The 20,626-nt window shown below is 52.0% G+C and overlaps 1 protein-coding gene across 2 annotated transcripts in view; it reads right to left on the reverse strand.

Moving 5' to 3' along the window:
* Positions 1–3,609: 3,609 nt before the first annotated feature.
* The window catches only part of UCK2 (uridine-cytidine kinase 2), a 77,903-nt gene continuing 60,886 nt past the window's right edge, over positions 3,610–20,626 (reverse strand). For both annotated transcript variants that reach the window (XM_042925064.1, XM_042925065.1), the window contains exons 4-7: positions 17,430–17,572; positions 11,206–11,303; positions 9,042–9,090; positions 3,610–7,451 (exon numbers count right to left, since the gene is read on the reverse strand). In XM_042925064.1, coding sequence (XP_042780998.1) covers positions 7,312–7,451; positions 9,042–9,090; positions 11,206–11,303; positions 17,430–17,572 — 430 coding nt within the window. In that variant the 3' untranslated portion in view covers positions 3,610–7,311. The remainder of the gene's footprint in view (positions 7,452–9,041; positions 9,091–11,205; positions 11,304–17,429; positions 17,573–20,626) is intronic.

A 20,626-nucleotide genomic window follows, 5' to 3' on the forward strand; every position in this document is an offset into this window, starting at 1 on the left:
AGGGGCTTGGATTCCCGGTTTCAAAGAAAACTCAGAATCCTCAAGGAAGAGTCTGCATGATTCTCGAGATGCCCTCTTGCCAACTTTAACCACATTTTTCTTTTCTCTGTTGAGACTTCAGGTAAGATGTCACAAAGGGCGCTGTGACCAAAACCGGCTTGAGGATGACTCCTAAAAAACGTGCCCACCTCTGAGGACATCCTAAGGCACTTTCCCGGGGCACCATAGTTTAGCATCTCCTGGGACGGGGTCTTGCAACCTAAGAGGGCAGTGCTGGATTTGAATGGCCTTAAGAGCAGACTCACGCCTTCTTTCCAGTCCCCACACAGGCAGAGAAGAGACTTGAACAGCACAGACGACGTTCCTGGACGAAATGGGCACCCGAGTACGATGAACACCACGGATCCGAATGGTCTATATGATTAAATACACGAGCCCCTCGGTTTCCAGCCCTGCCTGTGTGCCTGATTCACCTGGCAGTGTGTTACAAAGGATTTTTCTCCCTAGACCTACAGAATCAAAATTCTCAGGAATGGACCGCCCTTTTCAACACCCCCCCCCCCCCGCCCGCCCGCCTTGACTGTAACGAGCAGCTTGGAGAACCGCTTGCAACAGATTGTAGCGGGAGAGAAAAGGGGGCAGCTCCGATCGGCCCTAACGAAGGCTCTTTTAAAGACTTTCCAGGAAGACACAAAAGCGAGATCACTTCAGCAGTCAGACTTCTGGGGGCGCTCTGATAACCCTCTTAGAACCACAGGAGCCGAGCAAACGACCTTAGCCCAGCCACTCCACGCCGCCCTCCGTCGGGATCTGCGTCCCACCGCTAGATGGCAGGCGCGCACCAGACAGCCCGGCGGCAGCACTGGCTCAAATCCGTCCCCTCCTGGAAAGCGGAGCAGGACCGCATTCCTTACATACCTTGCGGGACTGCTAAAGCGCAGTGAAGGTGTCCTGAAGGCTGGGCAAGTCCGAAGTGACCATTATCGCCATGAAAGCCGAAAAGTTCAGGAACTGAAAAGAAAGTACAGGGCGCTGATGAGGAGGAATCCTGAAACATCCACAGGTGTTACTACCTGACATGAGAGGATCCTGGACTTTTCCGCATGAAACCCACCCAGACGCGTGGGATTTGTAGGCAGAGGCCACGCTGGCGTTCCCTGGCCCCGGGGGGCAGCCAGGACTCGACACACACTCATTGAACCCCAAGCCATTGCCATTCTGCAACGCGTCAGAGGAACCACTGATGTAGCTCAGACAAATCTCTGAACATCAGCTGGCCTGCAGGGTAATGAGTTGTGCGAAGCAGCTTCGAGTTCTCCTGCCCCCTCACCGCCAGTCATTTAATGGAGAACATATGTCTAGGTTTTACTCCTAACTCAAGCTGATTCATCTGGCTCTGTTATTTTAGGTACGTAGTTTATTGAAAGAAAATATTAAGTATATATACAGGCATAGCCGAATATTCAACAAGTGGGTTGACTTCATTCTAGGTGTTAAGTGATCTTTTAAAATTCGGCTTCAAAAACAGAAATCTTAAAGGGGCGCCTGGGTGGTTAAGCTGCTGACTCTTGGTTTCGCCTCAGGTCATGATCTCCCGGTTCGTGGGTTCGAGCCTGTGTGCTGACAGCCGGAGCCTGCTTGGGATTCTTCTTTCCCTCTCTCTGCCCCTCCCCCACTTGCGCTCGCTCTGAACATAAACTTTAAAAAAAGAACAAATGCTAAAAGAAAAAAAAACCATATTCTACCATCAGAAGTTGGTTGAAATCCATCTCAAAGAATTTTCCCACCTCCCAGGTCCCCTTCTCCACCCCTCCCCACTCCTTAGAACCTTCAAGCAGGTCCTAATAGGTTTATTTTCAACTGAGCCCATGAAGGGTTTAACTAAAGCTGCACCAGCCAAAGCGGTGTCTTCGAGCTGTGTAGGAGGAGGTTGGCTCTGTTGGCTCAGAGGATGTTGTGACAGAGGGTAGAGAAACAAAGCCAGTTTACTAAGGCTTAGGTGTTATTTAAAAGCACAGCAGTCTTGGGGTGCCTGGGTGGCTCAGTAGGCTGAGTGTCCGACTTCCACTCAGGTCACGGTTGGTGGGTTCGAGCCCTGCGTCAGGCTCTGCACTGCCAGCTCAGGACCTGGATGGAGCCTGCTTTGGATTCTGTCTCCTTCTCTCTGCCCCTCCTTCATTCACACTCTCTCTCAAATATAAGTAAACATTAAAAAAAAATTATTTAATAAAAAATACAAGTGCCAGTTATTTTACCAGCAAAAGGTGGATTTGTTTGGAAATAGCAAAGAACGGCGAGCCAAGATAAGCTACCTGTAGCAAAACCACAGGCAAGTGCCAGAACAGAGAGGTATGGTCTCTTATAGAAGAAAGGGGAAGTTGGGAAGGGTGTTACGAGCAAGCCCATTGGAGCACACTGGGGGTGGGAAGTATAGTGGCCTCCCACTGGCTGGGCTGTTGCCGGCGGGAAAGGCGATAAGCCTTTATTCCTCCAGGGGGAGAGTCCAGTAGGATCTCCCTGCAAGGTCCTCTCTTCTGGTTGGATTTGCAATTGACAAGTGGTAAGGCGGTAGGGTGCGTATATACACCCCACCACCCCTGCCAGACCTCCTAACTCCATTGTAGCCCATGTTTCCCTTTATTAATTTCACAGCACGTTAATGAGGGTGATTCAGTGTCTGGGAGGCAGGGGTGAAGGGATGGAATCCTAGAGGGCGCAGAGGTGGTGGGGGAGGCAGGGAGCCCCCCCCCTAGGTGGTGGGTGACCTAGTCTTTTAAAAACAGGGAGCTATACGGGGAGCCTGGGTGTCTCAGTCGGTTGAGCGTCTGACTTCGACTCAGCTCATGATCTCGCGGTCCGTGAGTTCGAGCCCCGCATCAGGCTCTGTGCTGACAGCTGGGAGCCTGGGGCCTGCTCTGAATTCCAGGTCTCCCTCTCTCTGCCCCTCCGCCACTCGTGCGCTCGCTCTCTCTCTCTCTCTCTCTCTCTCTGTCAAAAATAAACACTAAAAAAAAATTAAAAGAACAGGGAGATATATGTAAAACCTTGACGCAAGCAGAGTTCCTCCAGGAAACATGCTTGTCAGCCAAAGCACTCGCATATCAAAGCGAATTTCAAGACCCCTTGCCTCAGTTGTGATCATGTGACGTTCGTACTACTCGTATGGCAAGACATCCCTTGTTTATCAAGTTAAAATGTATTAGAAACGTTGGCTCGCTTGCAGAACACTCCCAGAACAAGTTACTGGCAACTCAAGGTTTTACTGTATCTGCACTGGTTAATATGTATCAATAGCTGTATCGCTTAGAGTGCTCACGCGCACGCACACACCCGAGAAGTTTCGCACATTGTTATAACGTAAACCTCCTCCACCACCACCCCCATCAAGTTCTCTACATTTGGAAGGTTGTTTGGAGTTTCATTGTGGGCGTGGAGGAAGGGGTGGCGAATGACCCAGGGCAGACCGCCAGGCAGGAGCTGCACTGACTGGGATACTCAGAACCAGAACATCCCAGAGATCAGAAGCCTCCCAGATAGCTTGGCCCTGGCTTTCAGGGACAGGGACAGGGACAGGGACCAGGAGAAATGCCCAAGTGTACGTCTGTCCAGGATCCCAGGCCAGCTGCGGTCTGGGGTCTGGCCCAGGACTGCCGGGGACTGAGCGGCTTGGTGACGGCAGGCCGCGTGCCCTCCGCCACTGGCCTCAGTCACCGCTCCTCCTGCCCAAACCTCACAAAGGAGACAAGAATTGGCTCTTTTTCCATTCAGACTTTATTTACAGCAAAGTACATAGTATGCGGTCATTTTTGTTAACTACTAACAATAAAGGCAGGGCGGTAGAAAGAAAGGGAGGAAGACCAAGTATCTGAAAGAAAAAAAAAACCCAAAACAAAAAATGCCTACGTCTTTATTTAGCTACTCACCCTGTTCCTGAGGCAGGACCAGCTAGGCACTCGTGACCTCTAACTGCAGCAAGGAAGCTGATCTGAAGGCCAGCCACCTGGAGGCCCAGGAGGGCAGCATGGGGCCCCGAGACCAAAGATCAAAGAGCACTCTGAGCCCCAGACTGACTCCAGGCCTTTTCCCAACCTGCTGTCTCCCTTGTTTCACTGACACCAAGCCTGTTGCCCCCACCCCACCCTGAGACAGGGGAAAGGCAGCGTTAGACCGAAGTCCAGCCGGTCCTTCCCAGAAGCACAGCCCTGCGATCCCAAACCTGCCCTAGGCTACTGACCCCAGCACGGTCCCTTGGTGCTGGAGTCGCTGACAGGCAGGTGGGAGACTCCAGGGCAGAAATATTTCCCTGCAAGAATCTACTAGTTCCCTCCGCGGGCCTTCGGTGCCAGCACAGGTCAGGGGTGCTAAATCGAGGAAGCTGTACCAGGTCAGCAAAGGAGGGGCTCCACAAACCAACTGGGCTCCAGTCCCCGCTGGTTCCCACCTGCTCGGGGAAATACACAAGCCTTCAGCCTGACCTAGTGACCTCATGAGAGACTGGCAACCCGCCCTAGGCCTGGGGACAAGCGTCCAGTGCCGAGCCCAGAAGGGGCGGGTGGGCAGCATCCGCGGCTGAGACCGGAGAGGGCTGTTGTGGGAACGATTGGTTCTGAAGGGTGAACAGGAGACCCTTCCCTGCACCCGCCCCCTGGCCTGTTCAGGGGCCCACCTCGAGGGCCTACCTTAGGCACTCCAAAGGACACCTGAGGTCCAAACACTTGCATGTTCCTTACACAGACTCCAACCTCTCTGTCCCCACTGGCCTCCGGCTGCCCAAGGAAAAGAAACCCGGGTCAGCACAAGTTCTATTAGCGCGAAAGAGTAGGAGGTCATGCCTTCCCATGACACGAAGCTTGGATGTGTGTTCCCTAAACACTTGGTCTGTGGATAATACCTGGGCAGGGGTGGGGGCAAGAAGCAAGCACCATTGGGCAGCTCTGAAGCCACGGGACTCCCGTGCACACATGACCAACATCATCCCCACCCTGCTTGTCGGTCCCTCCTCCCTGGGCTGCAGACAAGACCCACAGGACTGAGGTCATGGTCTCTGGCCTAATGATCCTATCCCTGACTCACCAGTGGAGAGATCCCAGGGCTCTCAACACACCACGTCCAGGATTTGCCAGATAGAAGGCTCAAGCTCAGATACTCAGTTGACTAAATGCTGGGGTGGCCACACAGGGGCAGACTCCTCCCTTCCTTGCCCCAGTGCCCCCAGCCAAGCCACCAAGAACTGGTGACAGTTTTACCTGGAGGCAAGGCAGGCCTAGCACTGTTTCCCAGCAGAGACACTGGAGGCTTGGTCCCAACACCACAGGTAGATGAGGAAGCAGCTAAGAAAGTCAAGGCTCAGAGATGAGAAGAATCCATCTTCCAAGGCAGTGGGACAGACAGCCAAGGCACTAAATGGTTTGGCACCTGGGAGCTTCAAGTAAAGTTGAATGTGCTACCCACCGGAAGGCCAAGGCTCCCCCAGACAGGAGTGGGCTGCCCCTGGGCACAGAGAGGCCCCATCAAGGCACGAGGCCTTGGGTCCTCAGGATCCTAACCCAGGCCTGCCACCCACGCTTCATGTCAGAACTGTCGAAGGCATGACGAGAAAGAGAATACGGACTCTGAGACATCCAGAACTGGCCTTCAACGTGGGCACCTCGGAGAGCCTTCCCCTGCTCCCTCCAGAGCCTGCTGCGGTCTCCTGGATGACTCAGGGGTGGCAAAGCTCTGCCGGGGAGGAGGTTTGACTCTTTTGAAACAGCAAAACAGCGTTGGAGTCCAATGGAATCCAGAAAGGGGGAATCAAATTGGACGGCGGTTTAAGTCTCGGGGGCAGGGCGGTGTGGTGGGAGAGTGGCTATGTCAGGTTTACCTGAACGGCTCCAACGGGCTAGGACAGCAATGGAGGGAGAGGGTTCCCCAAAACGTTTCGGGCCGTGGCCTCCCAAGCACGGAGAAGGTCGAGGGAGAAATGCAGGCCTCTGACTCATCTGCAGTTAAAAGCTGAGGCTTTAGGACTCTACACTCCTCAGTCTCGGTCTCACTTAGTCCCCCCCACTTCCTGCCCCCCATCCAGCAAGGATCATCAGGGATCTGTACTTCTCCCAGGGAGGGAGCCCTCAGGAAAGGTGGAACTCTCTACCCAGTAACTATGGCGGCTGTCATGCTGCGAGTGACAATTCCTGCTGGAAAGTGCATGCTGTCCTCATCCGGCAGCCAAGCCCCGCATCTCGGTGAATAACCCCTGCAGGGCTGTCGCCACCCTGTGAGGGGCCACCAAGCGTCTCTGCCGCTAGCAGAAGCCCTCCTCTGAAGCCCGAACTCAAGAGGCCACCTGTGCTCTGCAATCTGGGAAAAGGCCCAGGGAATCTAACCGTAGACGTCCCCGGGAGGCGGGAGGAACCAGTGTTTCCTCGGACGCTACAGTAGGTACCTTGCTACTCTCTCCTCCTCGTATTTTACCGGGAAATGATCCCATCAAATCCCTGTCAGGGAAGGAGAGAGAGGCGGCGCTGGCTTTCGGAGAGCCTGGGTGGCTAAGGAAGGAGACCCTGAGCTACCAGGCAGCCAGAGGTGGGGCATCGGGCAAGAAGAAAACACAGAAGACTTGTTTCTCTTCAGTGGGCCTCTTCCCTGAGTTTGATTTTTGAGCTGAGGTCTTGCCTAATTTCCACTCAAAAAAAAAAAAAAAAAAAGAAGGAGGAGGAGGAAAGAAGAAGGGGGTATCTCTTGTCGACGTGTCACAGAGCTCCTGCTCCGGGAAGGTGGCACCGTGGCAGGGGGACAACCCAAGGCTCCCAACTCCACTGTCACTGAGTGGCACAGGCACTCAGAGCCACTCGAGCCTCCCACACCGAGGCCTGAGCCTGCCCCGCCTGGATCCATCACAAGGGCATCACAAGGGCAATCCCCACTGGACCAAGACTCCAGCTCGAGCCCCCAGACACTCAAGTACAGGCCCTCCTGCAGAATACTTACAGCAAACAGCTTTACAGTATTTGTACATTTACACAAAAATAGATCCTTTTATATATATATATATGTATTTATAACTGGTTACACGTTGGACTCATAATTAGGCATCACCAGTAGTTGGCACAGTTTATCACTTAAGCTCAGGGTCAAATTCGGTTTCATTGCGCCGCTCCAAAGCACAAAAAGAAACAAAAACAGAAAAAGAAAAACCAAAGGCATGTGACCTCCATGGTGTTTTCTTAAATACAGCGATGTCATAGGAGACCACGTGTACAGATGAACACCGCCTCCTGATCCCTCCTCCGGCCTCTTGAAGATAGGGGCCGGGTCGGGGGGAGACAGGGGTCAATGCGGCCGGCTGCTGGAGTCCGGGGACTGCCTCTTGCGTGACGGGACGTAGCCGTTGAGATAGCCATTGGTCTGCCGCTTGGAGAGCCCTCCGTTCAGGATGTCCTGAATGTGCTGCACGATGAGGTTGATGGCCACTGTGGGGCAGAGGGTGGCAGCGTGAGGGACGCAGGGCAGAGAGGAGACAACCCTTCTACCAGGGAACCCACCAGCTCCCCATCCCGAAGAGGCTGAGCCCGCAGAAGGCGCTTTCCTCCAAAGGAAATGCAACACGGGACTCTCCTTTCTCAGCTTTAGAAATAAATTCTACGTCTCAAGCAAGTGATGACTGTGTGAGCGTCACCAAAATCGGAACAAGCATCAAGTGCTTTCCGAGACGATGCACAAGGAACAGGACACGTCTTGTGCGGTCTTCTCCAGGTGGTACAAAGCGAACGCAATCATGAGGAAACAAACCCAAACCGAGGGCCGTTCTACAAAACCACGGGGCCTTTCTCCTCAGAACTGCCAAAAGAGATTGTCCCCATGTTCACTTTCCAGAATGTGATGGGTGTTCTGCGGCTATGAATGAAAATGCCCTCCTCTTAAAGAAATACACAGTGATGGGGCGCCTGGGTGGCTCGGTCAGTTAAGCGTCCGACTTTGGCTCAGGTCATGATCTCACGGTTTGTGGGTTCGAGCCCCAGCTCAGGCTCTGAGCCTCACAGCTCAGAGCCTGGAGTCTGCTTCAGATTCTGTGTTTCCTTCTCTCTCTGCCCCTCCCCCACTTGCACTCCATCGGTCTCTCTCAAAAATAAATGAACATTAAAAATAAATTTTTTTTTTAAATTAAAATGTGGAACCTGAGAAATGTCAGAGAGGGAGGCAAACCATAAGAGACTCTTAAATTACAGTGAACAAACTGAAGGTTGATTGCGGAGGGGGAGGGCAGGTAGTAAGGAAAATGGGTGATGGGCATTGAGGAGGGCACTTGTTGGGATGAGCACTGGGTGTTGTATGTAAGGGATGAATCACGGGAATCTACCCCCAAAACCAAGAGCACACTGTATACACTGTATGTTAGCTAACCTGACAATAAATATTACTAAAAAAAAAAAACCGAAACACTGTGAAAGAGTTATCGCCGTAATGGACTCCCAAATGGCTCAGCAAAAAACAAAAACAAAAACAAAACTTTTTAAATGAGGGGAAAATTGAAATTAATGAAAAAGAGAATGAGAAGGCAGTCTTCTTACAGATCAACTGTGCCCCAGCCTGCCTCAGTCCAGAGCTACCCCTACTTCTTAGACCAGTCCAAACCAACAAATAAACGATACCTGGATAGTCGGTCACTCTAAATTAAATTAAGGGACTGTGTTTTGGCTGAAGGGTGGCCTCAATGGAAGGCCTCTGTCATCGAGTGTCATCCCACTGTCATGGGAGTGACAGCAAGAGACAGTCTCCAGCCCTCTGGTTTCTACCAGAGAAGCACGAGTTCCCATTTGTCGCTGTGCACACGCGCACGCGCGCGCGCACACACACACACACACACACACACACACGCAAAGGGGCCTGTTCCCAAGGCCAGGCATGTAGGCAGAAATTTCTTTCTGGTTCCCAATAGCAGACCAGTGGTTCGGCCCTGTCCATGGAGCCTTGTCTGGTCACCACATCCTGTCCCAAAGTCTGATTGACAAAGGGTAGAATAGAAGTTATGCCCTATGAGAGGACCCTCAACCAGCACTCACCTAGATTATCTGCACCTCTAGGAATGATCACATCAGCGTATTTCTTTGTCTGTGGAGAAAGATATTCACAATGCATTACACGGGGGTTCCAGAGAAGCGGGCCCACGCCCCTGTCAATGTGAGGCTAAGGGGAAAGGGTCAGCCTTCCTACTACTGACCCCACACGGTGGCATAATTATCTTCTAGTCCCTTTCTCTACACTACAATACATCAGCTTTCTCTTGATTTCTCATTACTAATATTTAATACAGTTTAAGCTTATGACCTACACAGAGAACGTGGTCTTTGAAACGAAACTCGTAATTGCTTTCTCCCTACTAAGAAAAATATGAATTAGAAAAACCCAACTGAAAAGGGAAGCAGTTCACCTTGGACGTGTGGACACAGTCTGAGAGGTGACACCATTAACCCTAACACAAGGGTAAACCCCGGAAAAACAACCCCCACTGCTGACCACTTTCACTGGCTCTGTTATCACACTTGGGGGGGGGGGGGGGAGTAAAGCCACAATTCGAAGCGTTCCCTTTTTTGTTTTCGTTTTTCCTTTTTATTTTACTGAGATTTTGTGGACCAATTTACAAATAACTATGTCCTGGTGTATGACCCAAGTTTAGGTTAAGACCACATGACCATGACTTCAGACCATGGACATCTTTACTCCAGGCAGCTTCTACACAGAAACCATTCAGATTCATGTGTGTCCGGCCCAAACCCAACCCGAAGGAGGCAATTGATCAGGTCCAAGCTCCTGGCTTACGTGGGAATGACCTGATCTTCTCTGAGCACAGAGTGGCTGGAAAAAGTAGAAACCACCCAGAAAACGTGCAGAACTTTAAGCTCCATTACAACTAAGTTAAACAGCAGAAAATTGGCCGTTAACTCCAATTTATGTACAATCACAAGTTTACCATGGGTTCTTTTTAAGTTGAAAAGAGCAGAAGTCCTCAGACAGATAGATGGATGGATAGAATTTCCTGGCTTCTCAGTCCCCTGTGCTCTCTACCCAGAAACCTGATCCTGTGACCCAATCCTCTCTGGGGGAATGAATAGGGCATCAGTGTTACTCAGGCTGACTCAGAAAGTCCACCTGTCCCCGATCTGAAACAAAAAGTCTTGTCTGCTTTGACGCAAAACCTCACTAACAGACTTAAAGGAACAGATAGTCGGAGATCCTATTTTTCCAGGAGAAAGAAAGAAGTTAATTACCAGGAGAAACAGAGAAATTCCCACACTCAGCCTCACTCTACACCTCTTCTCAATGCCCTCATATTCCACTCTCTCAAAAGAGATCACCCAAGATCAGACTAAGTCCCAACATCTCCCCACTCTGTCTTACAGCCTAATGATTAAATTGTTAGGGAGTTAGACCACGGGGAGGCCAACCAGGGGAAGACACGTGATACAGGTGCAGGAGTCTCCTGAGTTAAACGTTTCTCCTTGTCAAACGACATCATCTCCTGCGTTTTCCTCCACCACTAACCTCCCACCACTCCACACCTTTTGTCCCTGGTGGTCGCCTCTCAGCACTCACCTGTCTGTCCTCAGGAGGCTGAGGGCTGATTCACTAAAGCCTAAAAATTCCCCATATCTTCAACCTTCCTTCTCTGAAAGCCACCCCACCAGAGAGTTCCCAGCTGCCACAGGAGGAAAGATGAATCTATACTAGGGCAGAAGGATGGAAGCTTACATGGTGGGACACTTGCCATACGGGAACTTACACAGGGGCCAAAGACAAGCTCAAAGCGGGGCCTCAATGTCGTGGCAGAAGAGATTCAGAAGGAAATATCTGGTAGCTGAGCCCTCCCTGCACCAATACTGCAACCATCATAGACCTTTTGAAGATCCAAATGGCCGAGTCTGTGCTGAGACATGACGCACCCTCACACCTTGAGGCCGCCAAGCAAGGAGAGCAGAGCTTGCTGGAATCAGACAGCAGGACCCTGAAGGACCACTCTGACAACGATGGCGGCCTACAGCTCGTGGGGAACACAGTGGTAGCACACAGAGCCCCAAAGGCTGCCCTTTCGTGGGACTTCGGGATAGAGGATGACTCAGAGAGGAATGGGATTCAGGCTGGGGGCTCCGTCAACTTATGTAGCTTTACTGGTACGATCAGGTTTTACATTCTAAATTCAACAAAAAACAAACCAAGAACACAACTCACTGGCAAGCAGAATTCCTCAAAGGCAGGCTTGACGAACGTAATGTACTGAGATAAAATCTGCTCAAGGTCCCTCCCTCTTTCGCTGATGTCCCTTAATACTATAAGAAAAGGAAAAACAAGAATCAAGAAAATGGTGCATGAGCCAACACATGTCTGCCCTTCAGGAGGCAGACCCAGCTCACACGGACTCCACGATTGATCTGGATGATTCACAGCCCGGATTCCCGAGAGACTTGACCAAGAGCAGGTCGGCAGCAGCTTCAAGAAAAACAAGTTACATTTTTATTGCTATCGTCACACGTGGCTATGACCAAAGGCCGTCCAGCCTGAGCCAACAGTCTTCGTGTTTCAAGCAGCATTGGACCCGAATAAAATTTCAGTGTGAACAACACAAAAAGCAGGACAGTCCTACAGAGCTCGTAACAGGAAGTAGATGGGGCCCCAAGAGGTGGCAGGACTCCCCAGCAAAGGAGCCCCGCGCACACCTTGAGCCGTCCCCTCGCACTTACTTACCTGTGCACAGGCCACTGACCTACTGATGTACCACCTTACACACCCGGCTCCCCCCAGCTTCCAGCCCCCCAAGGGTGGAGGGCAGGCAGAGGGTCCAGCTGCTGGGTCGGCCATTCCTGCTAACCTCAAGCATAGAGGTTTGCCAAGAGAAAACCACTTACTGAAAGATGAGAAAAGCATGGTTTTAGAGATGGTGTGGCCACCCAGAGGGACTCGTCATCGCCCACCTTCTTCCTCTCGGCAGTGTTAGCCAGGGGCTTTCGTCAAACACCTTTATTATTTTAACAGAGTCTGTTGTCAAAAAAACCAGAAAAAGGTCGGGGGGCCTGCGTGGCCCAGTGGGTTAAGCGTCCAACTTCGGCTCAGGTCATGATCTCACAGTTCATGGGTTCGAGCCCCACATCGGGCTCTGTGCTGACAGCTCAGCACCTGGACCCTGCTTCAGATTCTGTGTCTCCCTCTCTCTCTCTCTGCCCCTCCCCCAACTTGTGCTCTGTCTCTGTGTGTCTCAAAAACAAGCATTTTAAAAAGTGAAAACAAAACAAAGCAGAAAAAGGTCTGACCCCCTAAGGGACTGGAATCTTAGTTTTCCGCTCCATTGCTAACCACCCTGATCCTCAGTTTCCCCCAAAGTCAGCAGTGAGAGTTTGGAAGAAGAATCTCTCGGTGAAAACGGCCCCGCCCTACAGGGGCCCGTCTTAAATCTTAGCCCCCCAGTTCCTCCATCTTCCACCCCCACCCCAAAGCGGGGTCCCACCATCAACAACCATCTGCAAAGGCCCCTCGACTCAACCATTTCTCAAGTTACGGACACAGCAGGGGATGAAACTCACTGCAAACAAACCGGGGAACACTTGTGAGTGAACTTCTGGAAAGCCACGTCTCCAGATAATTCTGTGCTTCCGCGCACCCCCGCACACAGGCACATGCAGGGCAAGGGCGGTCGTGGTTAAGATTCAGGCTGGCATGACATCCATGAGATTAGATGGCTAGAACACGGTCTCGAAGACCACACTCCACAGAGTCACGTGATATCGCTACCACCACTTGACTTTTCTACCAGCTCCGCAACTTACAAGGGCGTTTTCCCGCGTGAGCCCTGGTCACAAGATGGCTGGTTGGCCGCTACTGCGTCACCACTTGCCTCAGAGCCCCTCCTGGTCGCCCGCTGCCTCCCCAGGACTCCCCAGCCAGGAAGTGGTGCTCCCGGGCATTCTGACTCGGGGCCCGGCAGCTCGGCCACGAAGAAGGCCCAAGAGCGGCCACGTGGCTCACCCCCACAGGCCTCGAGAGCCCTGGCACGCCGGCTAACGAGCTCCCCTCGGCCAAAACACACAGGCGACGTGGCCTCCAATTCTTCACGTCTCCAGATAAAGTACAAAGAATAAAGGAAGCCGGAGCAAAGGGTTATCAGAGCTGGGGAAAAAAACAAACACACGCCCGCACTTGGGCAGCTTTTACTTAAAAGCCCTGCGAAAGCCCGATGTGGGTTTGTTTCCCATGCAAAGCATCACACAAGTGCTGACGGCTTTAAGCAGCCTGGGAACCGTTGTCCTGCCCCACCTCCCCCCCAAATGTGCACACACGGGCACACGGGCTCTCCCGTAGCTGTGCCACGGCCCTCGGCCCCGGCCTGCAGCTCCCTTGTAGCCGGCAGACCGGAGAGCTTCACCCGCAGCGTCACCGAGTGAGGGCCGGGGAGAAAGCGGATGGAGCAGGAAAGTCACGGGGAGCCAGCTCTGCAGCCCAGAGCTGCCTCCCCGTCCACCATCTAGAGCAATGCAGGCAAAACTGCCCTGCACTTGAATCCTGACCCCACTCTTACCTCTCTGTGACCTTAGACAAGTTACTCAACCTTTCTGCACCTCATTTTCCTGAACTGGAAAACAGAGACAGTGATACGCAGAGACTTTCTCAAAGTCATCACTTAGGAACACAGGGAGAGGTACACGTGGGAAGACACAGCGGAGAAGGGAGCAACAGGGAAGATGGAGAGGAGCCCTCCTACAGTTTCTGCCCTGGAAAAGGAAACAGGAAATGGGTGAGGATGTTGCCCAGACACGGGGAATGTGCAAATTCAAAAGGCATCACCCACCTCCGCTCTCGGAGAAGCTTCCACCGCGTTATCGCCTTCAACAGCCCGAGACCCCTCCCTGAGCCCAGACAACACTGCGCGGAACTGCCCTGCTCCTCGGGCGAAGTCAGGAAATGGGGCCAAGCCAAGCACTGAGTCACAACAAGGTCTTGGCACAGACCGGAAACTGCAGGGACTCCAAACCAGCTCCTTGATGATCACTCTGACCTCGGCACATTCGCTTGGCCAGGAAAGACCCTTTCAGAGGAGGGGGGTAAAGAGCAGGAAACTCACTACACGTCCGCCCACCTTCCCCGCCTGGCTTCCACGGCAGCCTTTCCAAAGTGCTCCTTCTGGCCAGCCAAAGCCAAGAACGAAATTCAGAAGGCCCCAGGATAAATACAATTCCTTCGTGGTTAAGCCAATTCACTTTAAAAATTAGTCAAGGGGCACCTGGGTGGCTCATTTGGCTGAGTGTCCAACTTCGGCTCAGGTCATGATCTCACGGTTCATGGGTTCGGGCCCCACATTGGGCCCTGTGCCGACAGCTCAGAGCCCGGAGCCTGCTTCGGATTCTGTGACTTCCTCTCTCTCTGCCCCTCCCCTGCTCGTGCTCTGTCTCTCTCAAAAATAAACATTAAAAAAAAATTTTTGTTGGGGCGCCTGGGTGGCGCAGTCGGTTAAGCGTCCGACTTCAGCCAGGTCACGATCTTGCGGTCTGTGAGTTCGAGCCCCGCGTCAGGCTCTGGGCTGATGGCTCGGAGCCTGGAGCCTGTTTCCGATTCTGTGTCTCCCTCTCTCTCTGCCCCTCCCCCGTTCATGCTCTATCTCTCTCTGTCCCAAAAATAAATAAAAAACGTTGAAAAAAAAATTTTAAAAAACGACCAATTTAAAAAAAAAAAAATTTTTTTTTGTTTTAATTAGTTGAGGAGATGTGTTACTCTAGCAATAGAAGAGACTGACCGTCCACCAGAGCCCTGATGCTATGAGAACCGGACATAGAGAATTATGGCAGGAGAGAGAGTAGGTGTCAGGGGACCTTGGACCCCTGCCTCAGTTCTTCCCTGTCCCCGAGTTCAAGGGTGGGTGGGAGTCAATAACACACACGGAGGGAAGATGAAGGCTGGAAGAAGCCAATTCCCCAAAGTACAAGGGGTTCCCATGGGATGCAGGGAGGTCTTTCCAAGGCTGCCTGGACCAAAGGCAAATCCCCCCTCCCAAGGGAAGGTCAACTTTGATCATAAGGGTCACCGGCCCAGGAAGTATGACACACAGAAGGGTGAAACTGCGGCACCTACTCAAGTCTCCAGGAATGTTCTTAGGCCCAGCAGCTGCTCCTGACTAACCCACCCTCTCCCTTACCCCACACCCTCCCATCCCCCAAAGCACATGCCAGGCATGGTTTTGGTCCTATGTGGACAGAGTTTGTAGAAACAGCATGTGGAAAGGCCCTGAAAGTCTACCAGGAGAATAACTCTCCAGCGGGTGACCTGAGAAGACAGAAGGCATAGGAGAGAAAGTGGAAGCCTCCCTGCAGGGGTCATTGAACCGACCCAGAGAAACCCCACAGGAGGCCACCATCCTCACTGTCACAGCAGGATCCCAGCACCAGGGAGCAAGGGAGAATTCTCTGTGTCATCGGCGCCATGATGATCTGTTTGAATTAAAGGCCAAGGTCGTCTGATTTCCAAGGACGCTGAATTCTCTATTCCCAAATCTTGGTCTTCATCTCCTGTGCCACACCTCACACATCCTGCTCCCTCAAGCACAACTTCAGCCCCTGGGACTTTAGTACCACACGCTGACCAAATGATGGTATCAGCCTCGCATCCCAGCTCGTGAGAATGTGACCGCTCACAGGTTCCGACTAGTCCCGCCGGGAAAACTCAGGAAAACAGAACACCTACCATCTATCAAAGGGGACTTCCGATCTAACCCAGCAATTGTTATCAACTAATGCGCCACCCGGCATTTTACCCACGTTACCTCTGATCATCACAACCCAGGGGTCCTAATCTTGACATGATCGACCACTGGGGTGATTCCTATTTATGAGGGACAAAGAAGTTAATGCATAACCTGCCCGAGGTCACACGTCTACGAAATGGTGAAATCAGGATTTAAGTCCAGTTCCTCTGATTCCAATTTCTTCCCCTGGAGCATCATACTGCCTCCCTGATTTGGCAGAATGATGGGGACATCCAGCAGATCACCCAAGGCAAGGCCTGGCTTTGGGGACTGAGGTGATAAACCAGGCCCTGGGACAGCTGTGTGATGGACCGTCAGCCTCAGGCCTCGATTATCTACTAAAAAAGACCACGGAACTTCTTACCTGGCCAGAGTCCTGACCCAAAAAACAGGCTTGCCTCCCTCATAAAGAAACCCAAGCCTGGGAGGTTACAGGAGTCACAAGGGCCACCAAAGTCACAAAGGTAGCTGGAGGCTATGGGGCTAGAATATGGGCCTCCTAGTCTCCTTTTATCCATCATGGAGTTCTACCCCTCCCCCACCCCGCCTGGGAGTGGAAGTGTAACAACAACTCACTTAGTAGAGTGTAGACACCTGGGAGGTGGAGACCTGGGAGGGCAAAACTCATTTCCCTGGATTCTGCTGGTTTCACTTATAGTTCTTGCCATGAGAGGACTGATGGAGATAAACTCCAAGTTGGTTTTGTGAACCGAGAAGAGAAAATGTCACAGGCTCTGAGGTCAGAAGGCTCTGGGTTGGAGCTTACAAAACTCCAAAGTGCCCAGGATTTGCTCTCTGACTAGGAGCCACCTTGTCACTTCCTAGGTCATGTTCCTCTTCCACACGATGCGGACTCGAAGCCTTCCTCGCCCCCACCCGCTGCCCCCATGGGGGGTGTCCTTTCCTAACTCTGCTGGTACCTTCTCACCCCTCCGAAAGCCCCCCAGCCCTCCCCTCCCCTCCCCACCCCTGCTCAAAACCCCTTGGTACCTCTCCCTCCTCTGCCAGGAACCAAATCAGAAGCCACAGTCCCCACAATCTGCGTCAAGCAACTTCTAGTGTCTCTAGAAATGAATGCACGAGCCCCGTGTGTCTATATTTGCACCATGTGACTTGGGTTGTCTCGTCATCACTCTACCACACCCTGCATGAAGCTTCCCAATCCCTCTGGTGGAGGCAAAGGCTCTCCTCTCCACCGAAGGGCAGTTCTGTGTCCTTGGGACCCCCTGGCATGGGGACTCGCACAGGCACACTCCCAAACAGCCCTGCAGAGGAACTGACCGACCGACTTTGCTCCACAGCCGGCTGGACAGAATGACAAAACCTCCACAGAGCTTTCTGGAAAATCAAGGGCTAGAGAAGCAGCCTGGTGCCACAGGCACAGGGCACTCCTGCACCTACACCTCCTACAGTTAGCTCTGGTGTAGATTACGATGCCTGTGGGAAAACCAGAAAGAACTGGGCATTTAACCAAACCTTTTTCCAGCGAAACCAAAACGTAAACCTCTCGTTTCACCTCTGTGACCTCACAAGCCTTCCGTTATCTGAAACAGTGACTAATCCCTTCTCAGAGGTCACCAAATGTTTGGGCAGCAGGATGCCCTGGAGCTGATTGGACTCGGCTGGGCTGGGCCACCCACGCGGCCACTGGGGGCTTTCTAGGACGCACCTCTGCGGGAGAGCCGCGTGTCGGCATCTGTGTCCACGAAAAGCTTCATCTGGAACAGGTCTCGTACTTCCTGGGAGTAGAAGGCCAGGATCCCTTCAAAGAGCACCACGTCTGCAGGGTAGACAGTGACCGTCTCCTCCTTCCTGCAAAACACAGAGCGCATGACGGGCCGAACTGGGCAGAGTGGGCAACAGGGCAGGAACAGCATCTGTCTGGGAGTCTGGGGTCCTTTCCTACAGCAGGACCGAAAGGGGGTAGAGCTAACACAGCCTGGCAGAGCCCTCGGACCACCACTGAAGACCCACCAAAGGGCCAGCAGCACCGGGGCAAAGGTCCCCTTTGACCAGTTCTTCTGGGCTCTGGCCATAAAGCAGAAATCGAAGCCCGTCATCCCTCTCCTTGGAATAAACAGCCTGCTGTTTGTTGAACGCACAACAGAGACAGACAGAAGCAGATGCGATTTCTTCTTTTCTCCGGAGGCGTCTGGGGGAATGCTCTCGTGCACGGGCATTTATGGAACCTAACCCGGAGCTTTCACAAACAGAACGTCACAGTTTTCTCCCAACAACCCTACCCCTTCCCCGCTGTCCTGAGGCAACTGGAGAGGAGAGGAAGGGCCGGCAGGGAGGGAGGGAGGGAGGCGAAAAGGAAGTTGTAAAGAGAGGAGAGGGGAGGAAGCATCTCCAGGGAAGGAAAGACTCCCGAGCTCTGTGGGGTCGGCCCCTACAGCTGGCAGCAGCACCGTGGCATGGCATGGCATGGTGTGGCCGTGGCCGTGGCCGTGGGTCAGGGCCTGTGGGGTCCAGGGCTGCAGGGCGCTGCTCCCTCCCCCTCGTCACTGATGCAGGGGTCCTGCATCACCACCTACCCCACAGGGCTGGGTAGCCCAAGGCAGATATTAGCAAATAGAGGGCTTTTCAAAAGCAGGGCGGGGCGGGTTCTGTTGCCAAAAGCCATAAAGGGAGGCTGTGGATAAAGGGAGGCTGTGGGCCGAGCTGCGCCTTGCCTGCATCTTCAGAGCATTCTTACCATCTGACTCTGTCCTTACCACCCTACGCTGCACTGTCACCTACTGCCTCTTGCTCCAAAGTCACTGAGAGGGAAGTCATGATTACCACCGCAAGGTTTACTCCTCACGCGGGCATTGGTGAATAAAACCGAACAAAGCGTTATTTTTTAAGTTCCTTAAGACGATATGTCCATCGGGGCGCCTGGGTGGCTCAGTCCGTTAAGCGTCTGGCTCTTGGTTTCGGCTCAGGTCATGACCTCACGGTTGGTGAGATCGAGCCCCGCGACGGGCTCCATGCTGACTGTGCGAAGCCTGCTGGGGATTTTCTCTCTGTCCCTCTCTCTCTGCCCCTCCTCCGCTCATGCTCACTGGCTCGCACGCTCTCTCTCAAAATAAATAAAGAAAGAAAACTAAAAACAAAACCAAAGAAAGCCAATAGGGGCGCCTGGGTGGCTCAGTTGGTTAAGCATCCAGCTCTTGGTTACAGCTCAGGTCATGACCTCACAGTTTCGAGGGTTCGAGCCCCGCATCGAGCTCTGCGCTGGCAGTGTGGAGCCTGCTTGGGAATCTCCATCTTCCTCTGCCCCTCCCCCACTCACGTTGTCACCGTCCCTCTCAAAATAAATAAACTTTATATAAAAGAGAAAGGACAAGAGGTTTATCTGTGCAAACACAGGGAAGCCAGCAGCTACCAACCCAAGAGGATGCACTGAACTTCCTTCCCATAAACACTCCTCGATTCCTTCTTAGCTCAGACCCTTGGGTTCCTGTCTAATTTCCAAGGCAGGCACTGTTAGAACAATGCCAAAGTGGCAAAATGTGGGGTGTAAATGACAGCAATAAAGGACCAGGTGAGTAAGGTCAGAAGATATTCTCTTAGAACAGTGATAGAACTCCAGATTTTTGTTTTGTTTTGGTTTTTTTGAGAGAGAAAGAGAGACAGAGAGAGAGAGAGAGAAAACACAAGATGGGGGGAACGGGCAGAGAGAAAATCTTAAGCAGGCTCTGCGCTTAGTGTGGACCTAGGTGCCGGGCTTGATCCCATGACCCTAGGATCATGACCTGAGCCGAAATCAAGAGGCAGACACTCAACTGGGGACTGAGTCACCAGGCGCCGCAGGATGGGCTTTTAATTATAGAAATATTTGGCCATCAACAGATGAATGTACAGATGTGATTTATACATACAATGGAATATTACTCGGCCATCGAAAAGAATGAAATCTTGCCATTTGCAACAACATGGATTGAACTAGAGTGTATTGTGCTGAGCGAAATTAGTCAGAGAAAGACAAAAAAAATGTTTTCACTCATATGTGGAATTTAAGATAAAAAACAGAGAACATACGGGAAAAGAAGCAAAAATATAAAAACAGAGAGGGAGACAAACCATAACAGACTCTTAAATACACAGAACAAACTAAGGGTTGCTGGCGGGGTGCTGAGTGGGGGATGGGCTAAATGGGGGAGGGGCATTAAGGAGGGCACTTGTTGGGATGAGCACTGGGTGTTCTATGCGGGGGATAAATCACTGGATTCTACTCCTGAAATCATTATTGCACCATATGGTAACTAACTTGGACTTAAATTTTAAAAAATAAAATAAACTACATTAAACAAAAGAAAATTATAGAAATATGTGGCAGTAAAAGATGAAATCTAATTTCCCATTTTAAAAAAAAAAAAAAAACTCCACCCAAGGGGCACTCAGTCAGTTAAGTGCCTGACTTTGGCTCAGGTCATGATCTCGTGGTTCATGGGTTCAAGCCCCGCGTCAGGCTCTGTGCTGACAGCTCGGAGCCTAGAGCCTGCTTCAGATTCTGCATCTCCCTCTCTCTCAGTCCCTCCCCTGCTCATGCTCTCTCTCTCTCTCTCTCTCTCTCTCTTTCAAAAATGAATAAATGTTAATAAATAAATAAATAATTCCACTGGAGAGAACGAAGTCAAGGAATCAAGAAGAAGGCGGAATGATAACCAGGTGGGAGAAGACTTCAAAAGAGCAAAGGGCTGAAAACAACACTTACTGAGCAATTTGTAGCCCAGAATATGGAGCGACTACGTGCGGTTGATATACCAGTCAGAAGTTTAGCGTCTGCCTGGGAAGTCCTGAGTGAGCAGAGTCCCTGGAGGCTCGAAGGAATTTGGGGGGGGGTCTGGCCAGGAGCCCCCTGCAACCACGCAGAGGGAA

Source organism: Panthera leo, chromosome F3, assembly GCF_018350215.1.
Source record: "Panthera leo isolate Ple1 chromosome F3, P.leo_Ple1_pat1.1, whole genome shotgun sequence".
Lineage (NCBI taxonomy): Eukaryota > Metazoa > Chordata > Mammalia > Carnivora > Felidae > Panthera > Panthera leo.